General features: G+C 35.3%; 1 protein-coding gene across 6 annotated transcripts in view; it reads right to left on the bottom strand.

Annotated features, from left to right (window-relative positions):
* Positions 1-24,649, bottom strand: part of DMD (dystrophin) — a 1,286,665-nt gene that overhangs the window by 889,706 nt on the left and 372,310 nt on the right. For all 6 annotated transcript variants that reach the window (XM_087721810.1, XM_087721811.1, XM_087721815.1 and 3 more), the window contains exons 17-18: positions 15,632-15,755; positions 14,077-14,164 (exon numbers count right to left, since the gene is read on the bottom strand). In XM_087721810.1, coding sequence (XP_087577936.1) covers positions 14,077-14,164; positions 15,632-15,755 — 212 coding nt within the window. The remainder of the gene's footprint in view (positions 1-14,076; positions 14,165-15,631; positions 15,756-24,649) is intronic.

Raw genomic sequence — 24,649 nt, 5'->3', positions numbered from 1 at the left:
TACAGCCAAGCCATATATTAGAGGTTTAGTCATAACTTATATGGGAAAGAAAAATAATAATAAGAAAGAAAATAAAAAAAACATTAGAAGAATATAAGAGACTAGAGACAGAATTACAAAAAGAACCACAGAGAAAGAATTTAAAAAGTCAAATGGAATTAATAAAACACAAGTTAATTATAATAGATAAAGAATAATTAGCACAAAAAAATTAAAAATGCTAAGCAATTTGCAAATAAACCAGGGAGATGACTGGCATATAAATTGAAAAAGGAGAAAGAAAAAAAAATACATCAGTTAATGTATAAGGAAGGAAATCTTTATCATCAAAATGAGGACAAAAAGAAAGTGATTCAGAATTATTATGGAAAACTATATGATCAAGGGACAGTTTCAGAAGATAAAATAAAACAATACTTAAAAAAGCAGAACTACCTAGAATAGCAAAAGCCATGTTAGATGAATGTATAACAAGCAATTAAGAGACAAAAAAAATGGAAAACCCCCAAGCCCAGATGGTCTACCAGCAGAACTTTACAAAGGTTTTGCAAAATATCCTAAGTATACCAGTGCTGGAAGAGTTCAATATAGTACTGTTAGGTGCGAAGATACCAAATTCATGGACAGAAGCATACATCGTGCTCATACCAAAAGAGCACTCAAACCTAGAACAGATAAAAAATTATAGGCCAATATATTACTGAATGTCAATTATAAAATATACATCTCAATAATTACAAAAAGAATTAAAAGTTTTTAAAATCAATTTGTACATCCAGAGCAAAATGGATTTCTACCTAAGAGACAAATTAAAGACAATATGAGAATAATTTGAAACACATTGGAATATTATGAAACACATCCAGGGAAGCAAATGACATTTATCTTCCTAGATGCACAGAGAACATTTGACAATTTGAACTGGCAATTTATGCTAGTACAGTTGAAAGCTATGGATTTGGGGGAGAGATTTATTAATATGATTAAGGCGATATATTATAAGCAAACAGCAAAGGTGATGGTAAATGGAGATATGACAGAGAAGGTTATTATTAAAAAAGGTACAAGACAAGGATGTCCCTTGTCTCCCCTATTATTCATATTGACATTGGAAGTATTAAATAGAAATATTAGACAAGATATAGAGATAAAAGGTATGGAAATAAAAAAGAAAAAGATAAATTGCAGGCATTTGCAGATGATTTAGTTTTTATTTTGGAAGATCCACAAAAAACAGGACCTAAACTAATTTAAAAAATAGAGACGAAATGGCAGGATTGAAAATAAATAAAGAGAAAACTGAGATACTAGTTAAAAATCTCACAGAAATGCAGAAAAAAGAATTAATGAAGAGAATAGACATTCAAATCATTAAGAAAGTAAAATACTTAGAGATTAATTTAACAGCAAGATGTATAACTATTAAGGAAGATAATTAATATAAATTGATGCAACAAATGAAAACAGATCTGGAACTGCAACTATCACTAATAGGTAGGATAGCTACAATAAAAATGAATATATTGCCAAGATTATAATAATTATTCCAAACAATTCCGATAAAACTGGAAAAGAAATACTTTGAGGAACTCAATAAAGTAATATTAAGATATATCTGGCAAGGGAAAAAAACAAAAATAAGTCTAAAAATGCTGCAAGATTCGAGAAATAGAGGCTTCAGGTTACCGAATTGGGAATTATAGTATCAGGCTATGGTACTCACTTGGTGAAAGAATTGATTGTATTGAGGAACAAAAGGATATTGACTTTGGAAAAACATGATTTGCAATTGGGCTGGCATGCCTTCTTGTGGTATGGGAAAAATAAAATACATGGTTACTTTCAAAGGCATTATATTAGGAATGCATTATTGCTAGTATGGGAGAGGGTCAGAAAAGAACACTATTTGAGGATACCAGTTTGGATTTCGACAATGGAAGCACTGGTTCATCCAAAGGTCTTTAACATAGAAAATATTGTTAGATATAAAGATATTTTGAATGAGAAGGGGGATCTCAAAAGTAAACAAGAATTGAGCAATCAAGGGATTGATATGACATGGTATTCACAAGTGTAGATACATTCTAGATATGAGAAAGATGCAAAACTATATGGTTTTTATAAAGACCCAACAGAACTAGATAAGATAATAACAGATGCAGAAGAAAAATTGATTTTAAAAAAAGTATAGCTACCTATTATACTTTAACTTGGAGGACGAACAAGTAAAGAAAATAATGATAGTATGGGCAAAAAAAATGGTTATACAATTGAATTAGATAAATGGCAAAAATTGTGGGATAGGAATTATAAATTAACAATGTCAACTGCATACAAAGAAAATTTGTATAAGATGTTCTATAGATGGCATTTTGCACCAGCGCATTTGGCAAAGATGTTTAAAGATAAATTGACTAAATGCTTGAAGTGTCACCTGATATCTGAGTCATAGTATCATATTTGGTAGACTTGCCCAAAAGCAAAAAAAAAATACTGGACAAATATACATATGTGGTTGGAAAAAATGATAAAACAGCCTATTAATTTAAAACCAGAAATATTTCTCTTGGGGATTCTACCTAAAAAATACAGTAAGGAAAATGCATATTTAGTTATTCATATATTAACTGCAAATATTAATTGTATTTGCACAAAGTTTGAAGAGTGAAGAGATATCTCTAGATGAGAATGTGATTAGGAAAATACTAGAATGTGCAGAAATGAGTAGATTAACTTTAGCAATTAAGGAGAAAGAGCAAACTGAATATTATATGATATGGGATCTATTTTATCAATGGTTAAATAATAAAAATTGAAGTTAGAAACAGGGAAACAAAATAAAGAACAAATGTTAAAAGAGATAAGTAAATATGATTAGTATGTTGAATATTACTATTTTAATATTGTAGAATTAATATGTGTGGAATATTATTATTTTAATATTGTAGAATTAATATCAGTGTAATGAAAGATGTTGCAAACTTTGATTATTGATCAACAAAGATATTTGTACCCAGACAACACAGTTTAACTGAAGATGAAATAATAAAAATTAAAAATTAAAAAAAGAAAGAAAAACAATTTGCTCTAAACCAACTACACTGATTTCAATAAGCAGATAATTTGGCAACATGCCCTCCACAATATTGCAAATGTGACCAGCCTAATGTTCTTCTTTACTGTTTGGAAGAAGACTCCCAGAATTTCTAGTGAGCAGACTTGCAGATCAGACCAACTGCCAGAAACTGTCATTGAATTATACAGTGGAAGAAATGTCATCATTTATTTATGCTGTGTTGTATTTATTTGGATTTGTTGGAGTTAAATATGTCTAGCCTATCAAAGAGAAGAATTAGAGGGCACTGCTTTCCAGTACTTGAGAGACTGTTATGGAGAAGAGCATTTGACTTATTCTCCAAAGCCCGATAGGACAAGACAAGAAGTATTATTTATAATTTGTATTTATAAAATTGGCTGCCCATCTTATCATAGGGCAGTGATGATTAACCTTTTTGTTAGTCACATGCCCACATGTCACAGCATGCATGTGTGCACACATAATGCAATGTGCGCATACCCCCCATGTGTGCCCCAACCCCCCACATGTGGACACAACCCCTGTGACTGCCCCCCCATGCATGAACTTGTGTGCCCTCCACACCCCTCATGCATGTGCCCCCCACATGTGCCCCTCTCCCACACATGTTCATGGTCTCCCACATGCACCCTGTCCCCCACATGTGCATGTGACCCCCTGCATGTGCCCCTCACCTACCCCCATGCATGTGTATGTGTCTCCCACATGCACACCACCCCTCATGTATGCACAGCAGAAACCCAAAAACCAGCTGGCCGGGGGAAGCATATGCGCATGCGTGGTGGACCTGAGCTGGGAAGACAGCTTGTGTGCTCACAGAGAGGCATGTGGCATACATGTCATAGGTTCACCATGATGACCATATGGTACCTCTGGGTGGCTTACAAGAAGTTAAGGAGAAATCCAACCTAGAAGGATAAGTTTTATGACAGTGAGAATAATTAATCAATGGAATAGCTTGCCTCTAGGCGTCATGGGTTCTCCATCACTTAAGATTTTAAAAAATGGACTGGATAACTATTTGACCAGTATAAGCTCTCCTGCCTTAAGCAAGGAGTTGGACTAGAAGATGTCCGAGGTCTCTTCCAGTTCTATGATTAAATTACCATTAGATTAGATTACCATTTTTTAAAAAAGAGACTTTATTCCTGTTCAATTGATCAAACCCAAATCATGTCAAGAACATTTAATTGTTATTTCTACTAATTGGATTTTGCCCATCTGTATCAAGGAATACAATCAAGATCAAGTTTTATATTAGATTAGATTTGAAATGGACCTTGTAGGTCATCTAGTCCAACCCCCTGCCTAAGTAGGAGACCCTACACAATTTCTGACAAATGGCAGTCCAATCTCTTCTTGAAAGCCTCCAGTGATGAAGCTCCCAAAACTTCTGAAGGCAAATTGTTCCATTGGTTGACTGTTCTCACTGTCAAAAATTTCTCCTTATTTCTAGATTGAATCTCTCCTTGATCAGTTGCCATCCATTATTCCTTGTCTGGTCTTCAGATGCCTTGGGAAATAGTTTGAACTCTTCCTCTCTATGGCAGCCTCTCAAATATTAGAATACTGCTATCACATCTCCCCTGGTCCTTTTCTTCACTAGGCTAGCCATACCCAGTTCCTGTAAGCCTTTTCATATGTTTTAGTATCCAGTCCAATAATCATCTTGCTTGCTGTTCTCTGCACTTTTTTTCAACATCTTTTTTATAGTGTGGTGTTGTGACTCAGCAGAAGTTTGCTGTGAGTTGAGTCGGGATGCAAGATTAACAATGCAGCTGGGGCTCGTTAGTGTGGTCTTCTGGAGATAAAAGGACTGATGGTGCCACGCCCTGGTTACAGAAGTCAATGTTCATCGTTCATCGGTCGTGGTTTGTTTGTGAGAGACACTTGGATAAGTGGTTTGCTTTCTGTAACCCTGATTCAAAGAGACACTTGGAGAAGTGATTTGCTTTCTTTCTGAACACCTGGTTCTGCCGTAAGAGATCTTTGTTTTTGCATTCTGTTATCTTCTTGCCAGAGACTTTATTTATGTTTATTTTGGGCTCGCAGCCAGTCTGAGCCGAGGACTGATAAAGTTATTTCCTTTTAAGTCTGTCTGCCTGTCGTCTTTGAACAAGCGAAGAATGGGGGACAGAACAGATTGACTTCTGCCAAAACAAGCCTCCATCCTATCAAGGGGGAAACATCAGCTAGAAGTCTGAAGTCACTGCAGCAGGGGAGTGATTCATTGCAGGACTATGTTAGTGAATTTCAGCTGCGTAGCCAGGATTCCATGTGGAATGAACCAGCTCTAATGGACACGTTCCAGGATGGATTGTCTGAGGCCTTGCAGGATGAACTGGTGAGGGTGGACAGGCCACCGACGTCCGACGCATTGGTCCATCTGTGCCTCCGGATAGACGCTCGGCTGCAGAGGCGAAGGCCTTGCCGTGCATTCCAGGAGACCACCAGCATGCCGGTTCAGCAAGGGACTGCAGTGGACCTGGAAGAGCCCATGGAGTTGGGTGCTGTCAGACCTCGAGTGTCATATACTGAGATGGACAGACGACGTGCTGAGGGATTGTCCTTCTACTGTGGGGATCTTGGACACCTGGCAGGGAGTTGCCTCAAGAAGAACAGAAGGGTTGCGTGGACTGCAGGCGTCCCTCAGCAATGCACTTGGTTGTCCGTCCCTCATGTCGGACAACCAGCACGTTTGTGCAGCCATGATACCCCGTTCGCACAAGGTAACGTGCATTTGGGGGATGTGGAATCCCAGGGCGGATGCCCTGCCTAGTAAAGTAGAGAACTCTGACCCTGCGAACTCGCTTCCACCTCAGACTGTTCTACCCATTGCATCCTGCGCTGCCATTTGTCATTCCATGAGCATGCAGTCTCTGATACGGGATGCACAGCGGGGTGACAACTGGGTGGAGTGACGAAAGGCAGAAGTAGGGCCGGCGTCCCCATGGACTTTGGAAGGGGATCTTTTGAAGTATCGGGGCTGGCTCTATGTTCCCGCAGGGCACATCCTTCGACGGGTGCTCTCGCAGGTTCATTGCGCATTTGCATCGAGACATTGGGGGTTTTTTCGGACGTTACGCCTGGCCTCCCGTCAATTTTGGTGGCCCCATCTGAGAAATGATGTGTGGAGGTGTGTGGAATCATGTGCCCAGTGCCAATGGGCCAGGTCTGCAAGGAGAGCTCCGCCAAGATTCCAGCCTTTGTCAACCCCGGTCACCGCAGCACTGGATGTTGTTTCTAGGTTCTCGGCGGGGTACCAGTGTCTTGGACTGTGTTCCGTGGAGGCCATCACCAACCCTTCTGGGCCGCACCCTGAGTGTTGGAACCGGGGGAAGGGCCCTGCGGGAGGGGAGTGTGTGGTGGCTCGGCAGGAGTCGGTGGAGCTGCCACCAGACTCCGACGGTGAGGGGTCATATGAGTTCGCCTTGGAGTAGGTGGAGGACCCTGGACAGGGTGTTAGGGCTTGGCCGGAGTTGTTGGAGCGGTCACCAGAATCCGACAGTACAGGGGCTGTTGGGTCAGCCATGGAGAGGGTGGAGGACCCTGGACAGGGTGTTAGGGCTCGGCCAAAGCTGTTGAAGCTGCCGTCAACCTCCGACAGTATGGGGGCAGGTGGGTCGGCCTTGCAGAGGGTGGAGGACCCTGGACAGAGTGTTAGGGATAAGTGGTTTGCTTTCTGTAACCCTGATTCAAAGAGACACTTGGAGAAGTGATTTGCTTTCTTTCTGAACACCTGGTTCTGCCGTAAGAGATCTTTGTTTTTGCATTCTGTTATCTTCTTGCCAGAGACTTTATTTATGTTTATTTTGGGCTCGCAGCCAGTCTGAGCCGAGGACTGATAAAGTTATTTCCTTTTAAGTCTGTCTGCCTGTCGTCTTTGAACGAGCGAAGAACGGGGGACAGAACAGTGTGGTGACCAAAACTGGATGCAATATTCTAGGTGTGATCTTAGTAAGGCTTTATAGTGTGGTATTAGTACCTCATCTGATCTTGAGTCTATCCCTCTGTTAATACAGTTTAGGATTGTATTGGCTTTTTTGGCTGCTGCTGCACACTGCTGGCTCATATTTAGCTGGTTGTCCACTAAGCTGCCAAGATCTCTCTCACAGTTACTGCTATTAAGCCTGGTTTTACCCAGTCTATATGTGTACTTTTGGTTTTTCTTGCCTAAGTGTAAGACTTTATTTTTCTCTACATTGAATTTCATTTTGTTAGATGGGTCCCAGTGTTCAAGTCTGTCAAGATCCATCTGGCTCTTGAGCCTATCTTCTAGGACAGTGATGGCTAACTGTTTTGGTGCAGAATGCCAAAACTGTGCGTGTACATTCATAATGCAATGTGCACATGACCCCCATGTATCTCTGTGTGTGCCCACCCCACACATGCACATGCAAATCCCAATATATACCCCACCCCCACACATGCAGGCACAACCCTCACATGTGCGCCCCACTGCGCATGTCCATGTGTCTCCTGCATGCCCCCTGCCCATGTGCAGCAGAGACCCGAAATCCAGCTGGCCGGTGGGAGGCATATGCACACACGCGGCAAAGCTGAGCTATGGAGACATCTTGCATGCCCACAGAGAGGGCTCTGGGTGTCACCTCTGGCACCCATGCCATAGGTTTGCCATCATGACTCTAGGGAAATAAATGGTCTAGTAAATGATAGAGCAAACAAATCAAATCAAATATGTGATCAAAAATCTGACATGAGACTTTAAATACTGGGGGACACATTCCAGTATCAATGAAAAAATGCACATAATTGGGAGAGCATGGGTGAAAATACTAAGCATGCTTAAAATGACTATAAATGGATAGAAAAAAAGAGAGGCTTTTTTGTAAAAAAAGTTTCTAAATACTAAAATACTAAAAAATAATAATAAAAAGGAATATGCAATATTGTATGAGATAAGAAGATAGAACCACAAATTATATAAAACCATCATGTGGTCAGATGAGCACATATTCAAAATGGGAAAAAAATGAAGCAAAGTGAAGAATAAATATTGTGAGATTATTTAAATAATCTACAGTTTTCCAAAATTTTATAACTGTTTTTTTAAAAATGAAATTCTATTTCATTTTAGTGCAATATTAAGATGTAACATAGTGGGTATCTGAGGAAGGACAGTATCTTGTTAATTGTCCAGTCTTCAAAAGTGGACTGTAATCCAGATTTTTGCTGAAAAGTAGTGAGAGCTGAGACGCTGAGTTGGAATTGACAGTGTGAATACTTGAACGAAAGTGGCCACAGTGAGAACGAAAACCCGGGATGGACAATAGGAGTGGGACATAGTAACTACTGAGAAGACTTGGAAAGCACATAAAGTATTGTTTAACAGTTGGGTTGGTTGTTGACTGTTTTTCTTTTTGCTCTTCCTTCTACTCTTTTGTCTTTCCAAAGAATAGCTGAACTTTGAGCTTTGAACAGTTTCAACAGTGAACAATAAACTCAGGTAACGAAGGGAGCAAGCGCTCTTTTTCTTTTTTCTTTTTGGAGGGGACACCTTACAAATATACAGTATTTATTCTTCTCGGAACTTGGAACAGTACTGGAGACAGTAGAGAGAGAATTGTTTTGGAATGATTAGAGGGCTTCTTTACCCCCCCCCCCCTTTATTTTGCCTTTGCCACTGGACTTGTTGTACTAATTGACTGCCACTAACAGTGATACTGAGGAGAGGGGACACCTAGTGGATTATAAATTTGAACCGTGAAGTCTGATGGAAGAAAATCAACGGTGACATAAGCTAGTGTGTGTGTGTGTGTGTGTGTGTGTGTGTGTGTATGTGTGTATATATATATAGAGAGAGAGAGAGATAGATAGATAGATAGATAGATAGATAGATAGATAAACTAATTCCTAGAATTGAGTACCTGTATAACAGACACAATTGAGAGACATCTATTTGTATAAGATAACAGTGTGATATATAACTCTGTGGTATATAATAATTAAGGATCAAAAACAGAATAGAATAATATAGGAATGTTCAAATATTGAAATGTGATATTAAGGAAAGTTAATTATTGTTAAATATTGAGATATATAATTATTGATACCACTGATACTGCTGATAAAGTAGAAGTAAAATAGAATCTGTATGCAATTGTGGGCAAGGATAAATAGAGGGATAAAGATGGCAACTTCAATGAAGTCAGGAGAAAAAACAACATCCAACTCTGCTTCAGCAACACCCTCCCCCTCAAATCAAAGATTAATTGAGAGCGCATTGGGGCTGGAGAAAGGCAGAATGACGGCAGGAACAATGGGACCAGCACCAACAATGCACAGTGTACAATTGATGCTCCAGATGATACAAGAGACACCGATGAAAAACCAAGAAGTGACGGCTACAAATAATGAAAAGACAAGGAGGAATCATGAAGAAATGAAAATGAAATGGGAGAATTGAAAGGAAATATCAAAAACATGGATGACAAAATTGAAAGGATACAGAACGCCTTAGCAATCAACGAACAGAAAATCCAGAACATCAAAACAAAAATATAACAAACAGATCAAAAGATGGAAAAAATGGAACTGAAATATAGAAAAGTCAATAAAGAATTAGAGTTATCAATAATCCAATTTGAAAATGAAAGAGCTTCATTTTATCTAAGATTCCAAAGCATACTGGAAAAGAAGGAGGAAGACCTGAAAGGAAAAATGATCAAAATCTTCACTGAAATTCTACAGAGAAAAGAACAAGAGTTGAGAGGGGACATCGATGAAGCTTGCCGTGTGCATACTAATTATGCCAGAACACATAGGCTCCCGAGAGAAGTGCATGTAAGATTTGCCCTAAAAAACAACTAGAGACAAAGTGTACAAAAAAACCAGAGAAGGGACAATTACATTCCAGGGAAAAGAGTTGATCATGCTTAAAGAGATTCCACAAAGAATTTGTGAACAACATAGACAATACCAATTTTTAAGAAATCAGATAAATACAAACAGAATAATGTACAGATGGTTGGTACCAAAAGGGGTACTGGTATCTTGGCAAGGGAAAAGATATAAGATACAGAATATAGAAGAAGCGCAGGAATTCTATGAAAAATACTGCACATGGGCAGAAGAACAAGGAAGTCAAGAGGACCTAGAAAGTAGAAGTCAAGAGGAAGAAAGATCAGAAGACAATTAGGAAAGAAACCGGAAAGAAGAACAGAGGCAAGAAAGAGAGAGAGCAGAAAGGGAAGGTGCGAGAGGGAAAAGTCAGATACAAACCAGAAGCAACAAAAAACATCCCATCTAAAGATGGACCAGGAAATAACAATTATCTCAATAAACTTGAATGGACCAAACGCACCAAAAACAGAGCACAGATGTTTAATAAACTTAAGAAACTGAAGGCGGATATAATCTGTATACAGGAAGTGCATATTAAAAGGGAACATAGGAATTTACTGGAAAAAAAATAGGGAAATTATATACAGCACTGGCAGATAAAAAAAAAAGAGGGATAGCAACCTATATAAAGGAAAAATAAACTCCAAATCAGTCTACTCTGGTGAAGGCAGGATGCTAATGATGGAATTAGAGACAACAGAAAAACCGATATTATTAATAGTCATATATGCACCAAATCAGATACAAGAGGAATTCTATAGGAAATAACACAACAAAATAAACCAATTAGAATATGAAAATATTTGCTTAATTGGGGATTATAATGCAATAGTGGATAAAAAATGGACTATGAAAGCAAAAGCAAAAATAAAACAAAAAAAAATACATTACCCAAATCCTTTTTTGAGATGGAAATGGAATATAAACTACATGATATTTGGAGAGAAAGGCACAAAACAAGAAAGCAATATACCTTTTATTTGAACCCCCATCAGTCTCTATCAAGAATTGACATGGCTTGGACCTCATCTGGTCTATGTAATCAATTAGACAAAATTGAAATAGAAGCAAATGAGTGGGCAGATCATAATCCAATAAAATTAAGATGGAAAGGTCAAAGAAGAAAAAGATGGATGATGAACTCAAATATTGTAAATGACATAGAATACATTCAAATCCTGGAGAAAGAATTAAAACTATTTTTTGAATAAATAAAAAAGAAGATACCTCAATTCAAAATCTCTGGGACACTATGAAAGCATACACAAGAGGCCTCATGATTGCCTACATTGCGAGAAAAACTAGAAAACAAAAAGAGTAACAAGAATGTATGCAAAAAGAACTTATGGAAGCCAAAGCTGAACTACAGAAAGACCCACAGAATAAAATTAAAAAAGAAAAAAGAGAGATGATAAAGCATAAGACCAACTTAATAACTCAAAAGGAATTAGCACAGAAAATTAAAGCGGTCAGACAAAATTACTTTGAATAAGCCAACAAACCTGGACGATGGCTAGCATACAGATTGAAGAATGAAAGAGAAAAAAGGATGATATACCAATTAAAAGATGACGAGGGAAGAATTCAGTACAAAGTGGAAGAAAAGAAGCATATTATTCATAAGTAGTTTGCAAAACTGTAAGTGCAAGATAGTATGGAGGAAATCAAGATAAAACATTATTTAAACACAGAAAAGATAACACCAATTTCAAAAGAACAAAGGGAGGTGATAAACAGGCCAATAACGTTAGCCGAAGTGGAATTAGTCTTGAAAAACCAGAAAAATAATAAAACCCCAGGACCAGACGGAATACCGGTGGAGCTATACAAATATAATAAAATAATATTGGAAGAACTAGGAGTGGAAATGTTTAATGAAGTTTTAGGAAAAGCCAAGATGCCTGAATCATTGACGGAAGCAATAATATCGCTAATCCCGAAAGAAGAAACCAAACTACAAGAAATCCAAAACTACAGACCAATTTCATTACTAAATTCCAATTATAAAATATTTGCAGCAATTATTTCAGGAAGAATTAAATGGGTTTTAAATGAACGAATACACCCAGACCAAAACAGATGTTTACCTCACAGACACATTAAAAATAATACGAGAGACATCCTAGACATAATAGAATATTACGAGGCATATCCAGGAAAACAAATGGTACTGGTTTTCCTTGATGCACAAAAAGCATTCAACAACATAATTTGGAAATGTATAATAACACTATTAGACAGGATGAAATTCAGAGGAAAATTTACAAAAATGATAGAAAAACTTTATAATAGTCAGACAGCCAAAGTTCTGATGAACAGAGAACTAACAGAGAAGATCGAAATAAAAAAGGGAGTCAGACAGGGATGCCCCCTCTCTCTTTTGCTGTTTATATTAACCCTGGAAATTTTATTAAATGAAATGAGGAAGGACCAGGGAATAAAAGGTTTGAGACTCAAAAACAAAGAATATAAGGCCCAAGCCTATGCCGATGACTTAGTATTTGTTCTAGAGGATCCATTAGAATCCAGTATGAAATTAATTTAAAAATTAGAAGAATATGGCGAAATGGCAGGATTAAAAATCAATAAAGGCAAAACAAAAATGATAACCAAGAATATGACAAAAAAGCAAGAAGAGGAACTAGAATTAGGCATCAGCAAAATGTTCCACAATTAAGGACGATAATTATAATAAACTAGTGACACAAATAAAGAAAGATTTAGAAAGCTGGAAAAATATTCAGCTATCACTAATGGGACGTATAGCCACAGTTAAAATGAATATTTTACCAAGAATCTTACTCTTGTTGCAAGCTGCACCTATTAAACCAGGTAAAACTTTCTTTCAAGAATTAAACAAAATAACCACTAGGTTCATTTGGCAAGGATGAAAAGCAAGGATTAAACTAAAGTCAGTGCATGATAGCAAGGAGAGGGGAGGTTTAGCATTACCAAATTGGGAATTATACACATTAGCAGTAACAACAATATGGGTGAAAAATTGGATAGAGCTAACCAGGGCATACCAGGGGTTGTGACTTTAAATATATACCTTTCTCCCTGGCTCAGCTGATGGACTCTTGTGACGAGCCGATTGACAGAGAATGGAAGCAGTTAGCTTCCTCCCATAATTGGGGCATACCAGGGGTTGTGACTTTAAATATATACCTTTCTCCCTGGCTCAGCTGATAACAGATCAGAGCCTGTGGCTTAATGGCTAAGACGTCTGCCTAATATGTAATATAGCCCAGGTTCGAATCCCAGTAAGGGTATGGCTAGCTGATGATAGCTAAATAGCTTGAAATAGATCTATACTAGTCTCCCTTTATTTATTTATCAGCACAAATAAAACACAAATATAACAAAGGCAACAGTAAAAATATTGGGTTTCTGTCGTGATGGACTCTTGTGACGAGCCGATTGACAGAGAATGGAAGCAGTTAGCTTCCTCCCATAATTGGGGCATACCAGGGATTGTGATATATATATATATATATATATATATATATATATATATATATATATATATATATATGTATGTATGTATGTATGTATGTAGGTAGGTAGGTAGGTAGGTAGGTAGGTAGGTAGGTAGGTAGGTAGGTAGGTAGGTAGGTATGTAGGTATGTAGGTATGTAGGTATGTAGGTATGTAGGTATGTAGGTATGTAGGTATGTAGGTATGTAGGTATGTAGGTATGTAGGTATGTAGGTATGTAGGTATGTAGGTATGTAGGTATGTAGGTATGTAGGTATGTAGGTATGTAGGTATGTAGGTATGTAGGTATGTAGGTATAGGTATAGGTATAGGTATAGGTATCTCCAAGTGGTTTAAATTTACTAGAGGCAATCAGCCAATATAGCAGACAGAGGAGTAAGATAAGAGGGTTAAGAATGCTGAAATGCAAATGAAATATAATAGAAAGGGAAACAATATAAGGTGAGCGATATCAATTGGCAATTGCTATTAAAAAAACCAGGAAGCTCCTGTTCGTATTGTATTGTGTAAATGTGGTGTACATCTAAGTTTTATTTGTGTGTATTTTACATGTTTGTAAATAAAATTTAAAAAAAACCCACTAAGAGTGTTATATAAATCCACTGCCATGTAATTACCATTCATCATCTGTTCCACGAGGGCCTCACATGATCTATTGGTATCTTGAAGCTTCCTGTACTTGTCAGGTTTTTCTCTTTCTATGACCTGTAACATGATAAAAAAAAAGGTTGAGCATTTCACATGAAACGTTTTTCAAAGTTTGGCGAACAGAAACCTTGATTAGATGAATGTGGTTTTAAAAGCAATCATGTTGTCTTCTATCTTTGATAAATCTGAAAAATATTGCTATATTTAAATATTCATGATATTTTCAGTCCATACAAACTTAAATTGTTTCTCATTTATCTAAATTCCACCTTTTTGCTTGGTTAATCAGATTCTGCAATTATCAAATATGAAATATTTCATGACTCCTTTAAATGTCCCTTTTATTAATCTGTTTTGAAGTAGTAATTATACTTAACCTAAGCAGCAATAATAAACTATTACTGAAACCACTGCTTCCTCCCTATAGTAATAGCTTCTATCTTTTATTGAGTATTAAATGCAACATTTTGCTGCTTTGCATTTGTGGCATCTAATTCATACTTCATCTACCTGCACTTTAACCCCATGAATGCTTTATGAAGAACTGATGAGAGTAGATATTGCATAGCTACAGAAATCCTCTGAAACAAGGCTCTCAGCACATGTGAATGCATATCAGTACCTTTCTCCGAATTATTAAAAAGTGTTCAGAAATTCTCCCCTTCTGCTTCCAATTACATGTGCACGGATTGCCATTTTACATGCTCTCTCCAAGAATATAAATTAGAAAATAGTTGTAAGTACATAAGCAAAAATTGTATAACACTGAAATGATAGATTAATGGAACATGACCAGATGGTACAAGAAATCAGCCACTAGAACTTTTTAGGGCTGTTCAACACAAAAGATAATTGCAGTATCAAAGACAATTACATAGCATTGCCAGGGAATATTCTCCAAGTTCCAAGTTAGATGTGAAATCCCATTAAAATAGAAAAAGGTTTTCTGAGTATCTTCCAAGAAATGTCATAAATATGTTTCTGAAATAATAATATTTCTCCATTACTAACTTAAAATAGTTTTCAAAAAATTTCTACAATTTTGCAGAGAAAAAAAATGCATGCCAAATTTGGGGGGGGGGGTAAAATGGGACAATTAAAAGGAATTCAGAAAGCTAAGCATTTAAAAATGCATATTAATATGACTCAAACGTATCTCAGCATTATATATTTTACAAAGATCTTCTGCCTGTAAACATTCTTTTATTCAAATGTCACACTGACAAGTTTATAATCTTTCTCAAAACATGCATTTAAATATATAACATTATTGACTTTTGGGACGCCAAGCTTTATATTTTATAGCAGTCACTGAATACACCTAGTTGCATTATTTATATTTTAGGACAGGATGATAGCAAACTAAAGCATAAAAGCATTTATGCATACTTTATCAATATATTTCAAACCTGAAATTAATCTACAGTCATTTATCAAATGGAAATACATAGTAAAACTTCAAGCTGATAACATACTAGTTCTAAAAATATTATATAAATTAAGTAAATATATTTTTCCCCTTACATTAACTTTTTCTCTGAGGTCAGATAGGTTTCCTTCTTTTCTATATATTGCAAATTCAGGACTCTGTAGTACAGCTTCTGAACGAGTCATCCAACTGTGAAGTTCTGTTGTATCAACATCAAATCTAAGGAAAGAAGAAAAAAGTTGTCTTTTGTTGTTCTTGTTTTATAAAAAGGAAAGGAGAACAATATGTTAAAATAATAAAAAATGATTTAAAACTATTTCATTCAAAATCTAAACTGCATATAAAGCAAATTCAATTCTAAATAATATCCTGTTTTCCATGCATATTTAAAATATTATTTGACTAGACATAAGGAACCAAAGGTAATATATGAACCCGGACAGGGATATGATAAAAGCAGATATATTTACAGAGACAGAAATATATGTATAAATAATATGAACATTTAGATACAAGTTTTTGTAGCTTATTTCTTCATCTTTGGCTTATATAATGTTTAAAGAAAATAGTATGATGGACATGAATTATATATTTGTTAATGTCAAAATAATAATATATAAAGTATGGCATTGTAAAGATGTCAAGAATGGTCATGGTATTTGTTTATTAAAACAAAATAATTGTATTTGGAAGTATATGTGCCTAACAATAACAGTCAATAGATTTTAGTATGTCAGTCCTTATAGGCTTGATCTCAGCCTAGCTTATATGGATTTCTGGATACTTTGTCCTATTATGACTCTGTAAATTAACAATCCTTTTTTCAGGTGGAGTATTTTGTCCACTTAAAAGAGGTGATGGTAATGCTTAAGGTGACCAGATGTCCCGATTTTGGTGGGACGGTCACGATTTATAACAATTTGTCCCGTGTCCTGGGACATTTTTAAAAAGTCCCAATTTTCTGGCTTCATGTTGAAAGCCCAGTAGATTTGCTTAAGAAATCCTAACCGGGGCAAGACAAAAGACACTCTGTCTAGCCCTCTCTCTGTCTCAGTACTTTCATTGAAGATATTAAAACATTAAAGCAACAAAACGGACCCCCCCCCCGCCCTTTTACCTCATTTTATAAGAAAAAATGACCCAGTACCATAGAGCTCCAGGAAATACTTGGTTAGAGAAGTCGCAAGTGTTCCTTCCTGGATTTTCCAGACGGGAGGGGCACGGAGGTTGGAGGTCGGCTTGTGTGGGAAAAATGGTGGCCAAGTTTCTTTGAAAAATATTTCCCTGACTAATTTCACCATTTTAATTTGCTCAGTTCTTTGTATTAACATCTACATCATTCTGAATTGACTTGGAGCGCAAGCCTGCTGGTAAGTGAGCTGGGTTTTTTTTCTTTTATTTTTTTAATGTATTTTAAAATAATATTTTATTTATTGTACATAGGATCTTTTAAAATAGTTTTATTCTGTGTGGATTCTTTTTTTAAATTGTCTTAGACTATTTAAAAAAAGATTCTATCCAAAATAAATTTAAATGAAACCATTTTTAAAAATTCTATGCACAATACTTTGAAATATATTGTGCATAGAATTTTTAAAAATAGTTTTACTTCGATTTATTCTCTGTGGAATAGTTTGAAATGTTTTACTTCAATTTATTCTGTGTGTATTCTTTTTTAAATTGTCTTAGACTATTTAAAAAAAGATTCTATCCAAAATACAAAATAACAGCTGCAGTTATTCACTTAAGAACTGTGGCAAGAAAGGTGGTATAGTGACCAAAGTTACAATGGCATTGAAAAAAGTAACTGATGACCATTTTTCACTCTTAGCGACCATTTTCACACTTAGCGACCATTGCAGCATCCTCATGGTCACGTGAACAAAATGTTGATGTTTGGCAACAGTTACAATTTATATTTGTAAATTGTAGTTATGTTGAAATAAAAAAATATATTACAATACTATTTTTGCGTTGTATGAAAATTTTTGTTGCTCCATATAAAAATTTTAATCAAGCACCCCCCCCTCCCCCCGGTCAAAGGTGTCCCTCTTTACTAATCTGAAAATCTGATCACCTTAGTAATGCTCTTGCTTATCTTTTTTATTATTATTGGCTGTTTCTATTTCATGTTTAGTTAAGCTGGTAAAGAAAAGCTTTGAGCTTCAGGACATGTAGATAATGAGCTTTGGTCTAGATGTGGATTTTACATGAATACAAATTTTATCACCCTGGTGCTTGATCTATAGACGAGGTGAGAAAGAGGTAATGGGACATTTCTGTGTCTTTTGGTAGTGTTGCCAATGTATCTTCCTGGACATTTGTAGATTTTTTTTCCTTTCTATTATTCCTATTTCTCTCATTCCTGTCAAAAGATGTACCTAAGAAACTTCTGTTCATCAGAGTTGTTCCTAATTTTAGGAACATAATTTAGGATTAAAGCCTGTTCTCACTGGGGATGTACTTCTTAAAGACCAGATTGCTGTCAGGAGGTCCCTGGGATCCCCCATTGATGATGAATAGACAGAAACTATCAGCAAATGGAGAGGAGGGTGATTTTTTTTTGAGTGATAGGTGATAAACCTGCCAAGATCCTACATCATCTATATGTTATACTAAGATTGACTTCAAAACCAATTCCAGGTGTTTACAGTAATATATAGTCTTAAGCAATTTAGCATCAAGATTTTAGGACTGCCTATTTCCACGCAGTAAATCCTACATTCTTAGAACATTAATAAAGCAGCTATTATTGGACCTGCTGCATATAATTATTATCAAGCTATTTTAATTGTATTTCTGAAACTCATTCTGAGCTGTCATTTTATTTATTTATTATTAAATTTGTTTGCTCCCCATCTCACTGGAAAGTAGATAGCATAAAGAGACATTTTTTTTTGAAATTAATAAATGACTGATTCACTAATTTGAATGAAGAACTGTGCATAACAATTTATATCTGTAGTACTACAATATTTGGGAATGTTTGAGAAAAATCATTCTTTGATTTTTTAAAGAAGTCAAAGTTCCTGCAGAGTATTCTCTATTAAAAGAAAGAAAGAGAGAAGGAGAAATAGACAATGCAGGATGCAGACTTATATTTAATAACAACTCAATAAATAAATATAAATATTAGCTCAGTTAAATTATTCAGGGGAAAAATGGCGCATCATTACAGAGAAAGCTTAGAATGGATTTGCTGGAATATACATACACATTTAGTTTTAGACCCATTCAATGTAATCATTTTACTACCTAACCTAGATTGTTTCATCATTAAAATACTAATGTACCAAGGCATCCAATATCAGCAATGTTCACATTGTTTTTCCACCTAGATGTGAATGGGAGATGCATAAGAATGGATTGCAGCAGAACAACTCCTATGTTCCTGCAATAATATACATATCAGATGAAATTGTTGCAAGGTACAATCTTCCATTTGTTGATCTGTTTCCAAATTAAAATTAATACAACTTTGTTGTCACCTGCTATTTATTGTTCTGTTTTGAGCAAATGGTAATGAATTCTTATTGCAAGTTTGTACAGCAAATACACTATAGTCTAATAAAATATCTGATGTTTGTGTTAATATTTAATAGAATATTTAATTTTGGTTGTTAGATTAGCATTTATTTCAAGGAAGGGACAATTTAAATAAAGTTCACTAATCATTGTGACACTAGATGGTGGACCAGTCCTGTTTAAATGCACTTGGACTCTCATAGAAAGATAGGGAAAAAATCTTGTGAGGATTATGTATAATGCCATTCTAATAAGTACGCTTTGAAAAATGATTGTTATTGTATAGGTATTCAGATTATTTTATTTATGGTATGAAATGATTAAAAGTATTTGTGTGTGTGTGTGTGTGTGTGTGTGTGTATGTGTCTGTATATATGTGTGTGCATGAATGTGTATGTATATTATGTTATGTGTGGTGTTATGCTATGATGTTATGCTACGTTATGTTATAAAGCAGAGAATTAGCATAAAAACATGAGACTTGGGTACAGGGATAATAATCCTCTGCTCCTGGAAGTTTAACCAAATGAAAACTGTTTCCAAAGTTCCCTTAGTTGTTTGATAGGGGACTCTTGGAAACAGCTTCTAAGAGAGTTGCCAGTAATCCATATCCCCAGAAATAGGATTATAGTTTTCCTTTGGTTTGTTATTGAGCCTTCCATTTCTTAGATTGCCACTGATTTTTAGAATCATATCAAACGTTAATGTACTAATTACATACTACTTCATTCTGAAATTCAAGGTTGCAAATGTGAGGGCTTTCCTGGACTGCCATTTGTTGCCAATGTCTAATCTGTTACAGCTAAATTGCTTCCTGATTCCCCAGTATGATTGTAATTTTGGAGTAGTATAACTAATATACAGTATATTCAGTATAAGGGACTCACTGAGCATATATTTTACAATTTTTGAGATTCTTTTCTTATCCATGGCAAAAGTGCTGGCTTGTGCAGCTAAGAGAACCAATTATTCCAGTGCTCAATCTCTTTACAACCTACTGGACACCTAGAAAAAATATGAGGTTTGAAGCAGTGGAAGAATCTGTATCCTGGAAATTCTATCACTGGCAGTTTTGAACAAAAATTGGATAAACGTTTGTATATTTTTTTTCTCTGGACTAGAAAACCTTCAAGAATGCTTTCAATTCTATCATATATTTATATTTGTATTGATATATTACCAATACATGTACTTGTATTGGTACATGTTAAGCAAATCCTTTTTTACTTCTAATTCCCCCCTAGATTATTTCTGTGCATTATGGTTTCATTTTATGATGTTAATTATGACAGAATGAAAAATGAATAATGGCCTGTTTATTTTATGGCACTTTTTAAAAAAATGACAATGTTTTAATAAATATTCTACAGTAAATTAAGAGTAACATCAGGATAAAGCATCTTGCACTCCTGTTAATTTTTTAAAATAGTTTTTATTAAACATTTTTACCTTTAAAAACGGGGGGGGGGGGCAAGAAAAAATAAGGCAAACATAACAATATAAAATAGCTATACAGCCTTCTGTATTGTAATTTACCATTCTACATTGCCTTCTTATCGATTTTAACTTCTGTAATAGTGTAATAACAGTTGTACTAATACTTGTAATAATATTAATTGTTCATATTACCATTACATTTACATTGTGGTCAATATTTTAAGTTTGATAGTAATTAGTAACTTTGGTTAATTTTTATTCAATACTAGTTTAGAAAAAAAAACACAAAGAAAGACTTCTATTTCCTGTTTTGGCTTCTGTTTTCTAGCCACTTATAAATTCTATTCCATATTTTATAGAAATCCAATTCTTCTCTTTCTTTTAGTTCCATGGTCATTTTATCCATCTCTGCACATTCAAATACCTTTCTAATTATTGTTTCATCTGTAGGTATATTAATTTGTTTCCAGTTTTGTGCAAAGTGATCCTAGCTGCAGTGAGTATGTGTAGTATTATGTACTGAAGTTTTTTGTCCATTTTCAGGTCTAATATTCCTAATAAGAATGATTTCGGTATCAATTCTAACTTTTGCTCCGTAATTTCCTCCAGACATTTCTGAATTTTACAACAATATTTCCTTGTGATGGAGCACGTCCACCACATATGGTAGAATGTTCTAGACTTATGGCTACATCTCCAACATTTGGGGGATAAATTTGGATATATTTTGACCAATCTCACTGGGGGAAAATGCCATCTATAAAACATTTTATAGAGGGTTTTTTTTTGTAGGCTATTGCTGTCGTAAATTTATAATTTCTTTCTCATAGTTTGTCCCATTTTTCTAACTCTATATTATGGTCAAAGTTTCTTGCCCAGCTAATCATTGTTTCCTTTACTGTCTCTTCCCCAATTTTATATCTTAAAAGAAAATTATACAATTTGGTAATTATTTTTCCTCCCGTTTTTAATAATATTTTATCTAATTCATTTGTTTCTCATGTATTCCTGTATTGTTCCCGATCTTTTTTAAATCTTGTTTTAATTTTTAAATAAGGCTACCATTCCACATTTATTCCTTGTGTTTTCAGATCTTGTACTGGTTTTAGTTCTCCCTTTTCATCTAAGAGTTCTGCATAGCTTACCATTTTACTGAGATCTATGGTATTTGGGCATGTCATTGTCTTCATCATTGATAACCAGATTAGGATTTTCATGAAATGGTTCTTTTTTATTTTTCCCCAGACCTTAAAAAGGGCATCTCTTACTATGTGTCTCTGGAAGTAGGAATGAGATTTATTCTTTCCCTCCCAGAGGAAGCCATGCCAGTCTAATTGGAGATCATGTCCTTCTAGCTTTAGAATCCTTTTATTTTTTAGTTGAGCCATGTCAGGACTGCTGCCTGATAATAAAGTTCCCAATCTGGGGGGCCCAAAACCACCTTTGATTCTACTATCTTGTAGAAGTTTGTATTTAATATGCAGTTTTTTCCCTGACCAGATAAATTTGGATACCATTTTATTTAGTTCAAAAAAAAATTTCTCTATTGTTTGGAAAAGATAAAGTAGTTTGGGTAATACATTCATTTTAATTGTTGAGATTCTCCCAATTAGTGATATCTGTAGTTTAGTCCAATTGTCCAGATCTTTTTGTATTTGTGTTAGCAATTTATTGTATTTGTCTTCTTTTATCATAATACATTTTACTGAAAACCATATTCCCAAGTATTTAATTTTCTTGACTCTCAAAATTCCCAATTTCTCCTCCAGTTCTTCGTTTTGTCTTTTGGTTAGATTCTTAGTTAATATTTTGGTTTTCTCTTTATTTATTTTAAGCCCTGACACTTTACCGAATTGTTTATGTCTTGTAATAGTATTGGTCAAGTTTCTAGGGGTTCCTCTATGATGAATGCTAGATCTTCTGCAAAGGCCTGCACTTTGTATTTTTATGTTCTAATTTTCAATTGCTTTATCTCCTGGTTCTGTCTAATTTGCAATATCAACATCTCTATTGAGAGGATAAATAACAGGGGGGGATAGAGGGAATCCCTGTCTTACCCCTTTGATTATGCTGAAACCTTCTGTTGCTTCTCCGTTTAGTGTAATTTTTGCCATCTGACTAGACTATATTGCTCTGATCATCCCAATAAATTTCTCTCTGAAGTCCATTACTGCTAATTGATTTATAAGAAAATTCCAATTCAGGTTATCAAACACTTTTTGTGCATCAATAAATATCAATGCTGCTTTTTTTCTGAATGTATCTCATAGTATTCTAATATGTTCATTATCGTCCATATATTGTTTTTTTTTGGGGGGGGGGTCCATTGGGTAGAAATCCATTTTGTTCTGGATGTATGATTTCGTTTAGTATATTTTTTCATTCTTTCTGCCATTATTGTCATAAATATTTTATAATCAGCATTTTAGCAGCAAGATTGGCCTATAATTTTGAATCTTTTGTTTCTCAGTGTTGTCCTTGGGGATTAATGTTATTAGGGCCTCCATCCAAGATTTTGGTATCTTAGCTCGTTCTAGTACTTCATTGTACATTTCAAATAATATGTTCTCTAATGATTTTTATAGTTCTTTATAAAATTCTGCTGGAATTCTGTCCAGACCCAGGGTTTTATTTTTTTCATTTTTGGATTGCCTTTTTAAATTCTAGCCTCATTATTCTCTCATTTAGTGTTTCCTTTGTTGCTTCTTGTAAGGTTAGAAGGTTCCTCTTCTGAAGTATCTTTTAATATCCTATTTTCTCTCAGCTGTATAGAACTTGAAAGTATCTTACTGCTATACTTTTTTTCTTTCCTTCTGGTGGTGTATCACCCCTTCTTCATCCTCTAATTGCTGTATTAATTTCTTTTTTCTTTTTTCTTTTTAGTTTATAGGCCAGCCAGGTCCCCGGTTTGCTGGCATTTTCGAAATAATTTTGTCTACTTGATCTAATTTTCTGGGCCACTACTTCTTGTGTAATTAAATGTAATCTATGTTTAATTCTTTCTTTTTCTTCTTTAACTTCCTGGATTTGAGGGTCTTTTTGCATTTTATATTCTAATTTCCCCAGTTTCTCCTGGAGTCTGTATATTGTTTCTTTTTTATCTTTGTTTCTTTGCATTGTGTATGCTATTGTAGTGCCCCACACATAGGCTTTGGTTGTATCCCATAAGTTTTGAATGGTTGTCTTTTCATCCCAGTTTTCCTCTAGGAAAAATGGTAATTCTTTTTCCATGCATTGAACATAGTTATTTTCTTTCATAACCCTTTGATCCATGGTCCATCTCTTTTTCCTTTTTGCCTCTCCTTTCCATTTGACTGTTAATGGCTTATGGTCCACCCACATGTTTGGTGTTGTTTCTACTTCCTCTACACCCTTCTCCATTTCCAGGTCCATCCACACCATGTCGATCCTGGACCATGAATTATGGGGGTCTGAAAATAATGTGTATTGACTCTTCTGTGGATTGATTTCTCTCCAAACATCTTTCAGATTTAATTCTCAGGCCAGTTCAAAAAATGTATTTGATAGTGCTCTCCTTTCATAATTTTTTAAAATCTGTTTTATAGTCTTTGGGTTTACCACCACATTAAAGTCCCCTAGTAAACATACATTGTCCAGTTCCAATTCTGCAATCCATTTATGTAATTTACTGTAATATTCTTTCTGGTTCATGTTTGGTGCATATATAACTGCAATTAGTACTCTTTTTGTTTTATTGATATTTCAATTAATAGTATTCTTCCTTCTTTGTCCACGTATATTTGTTTAGGTTTTAGCTATTCCTTTATGTATACTGCAATTCCCCTTTTCTTTGTTTTGGCCAAGGCCAGATGTAATTTCCCTAACTTTGGAGATTTGAGGATACTACCCTTTCCTTTTTTAATAAATGTAGACATGTGATGTTCATGTTTTGTTTTTGGAGTTTAGACATTATTTGTCTTCTTTTTATAGGTGAATTCAATCCATTTATATTTACCGATATTAATTTCACTTCTTCCTCCATTCTATTACTTGTTTGTCGCCCTTGTTCGTCTCCTTGGTTTTGTTTCCCTTTGGTTTCTTGTCCTCACTCCTTCTCTTTCCTGAATTTCTGTATCAATCTTCTCTCTCACTTCTTGGTCTAATCCTTTTTCCTCCATCTGTTGCTCCTC

Source organism: Thamnophis sirtalis, unplaced genomic scaffold (genome assembly GCF_051295495.1).
Source record: "Thamnophis sirtalis isolate CommonGarterSnake01/CBP01778 unplaced genomic scaffold, rThaSir2_p1.2 scaffold_8, whole genome shotgun sequence".
NCBI lineage: Eukaryota > Metazoa > Chordata > Lepidosauria > Squamata > Natricidae > Thamnophis > Thamnophis sirtalis.
This window is presented reverse-complemented; position numbering and strand designations above follow the sequence as displayed.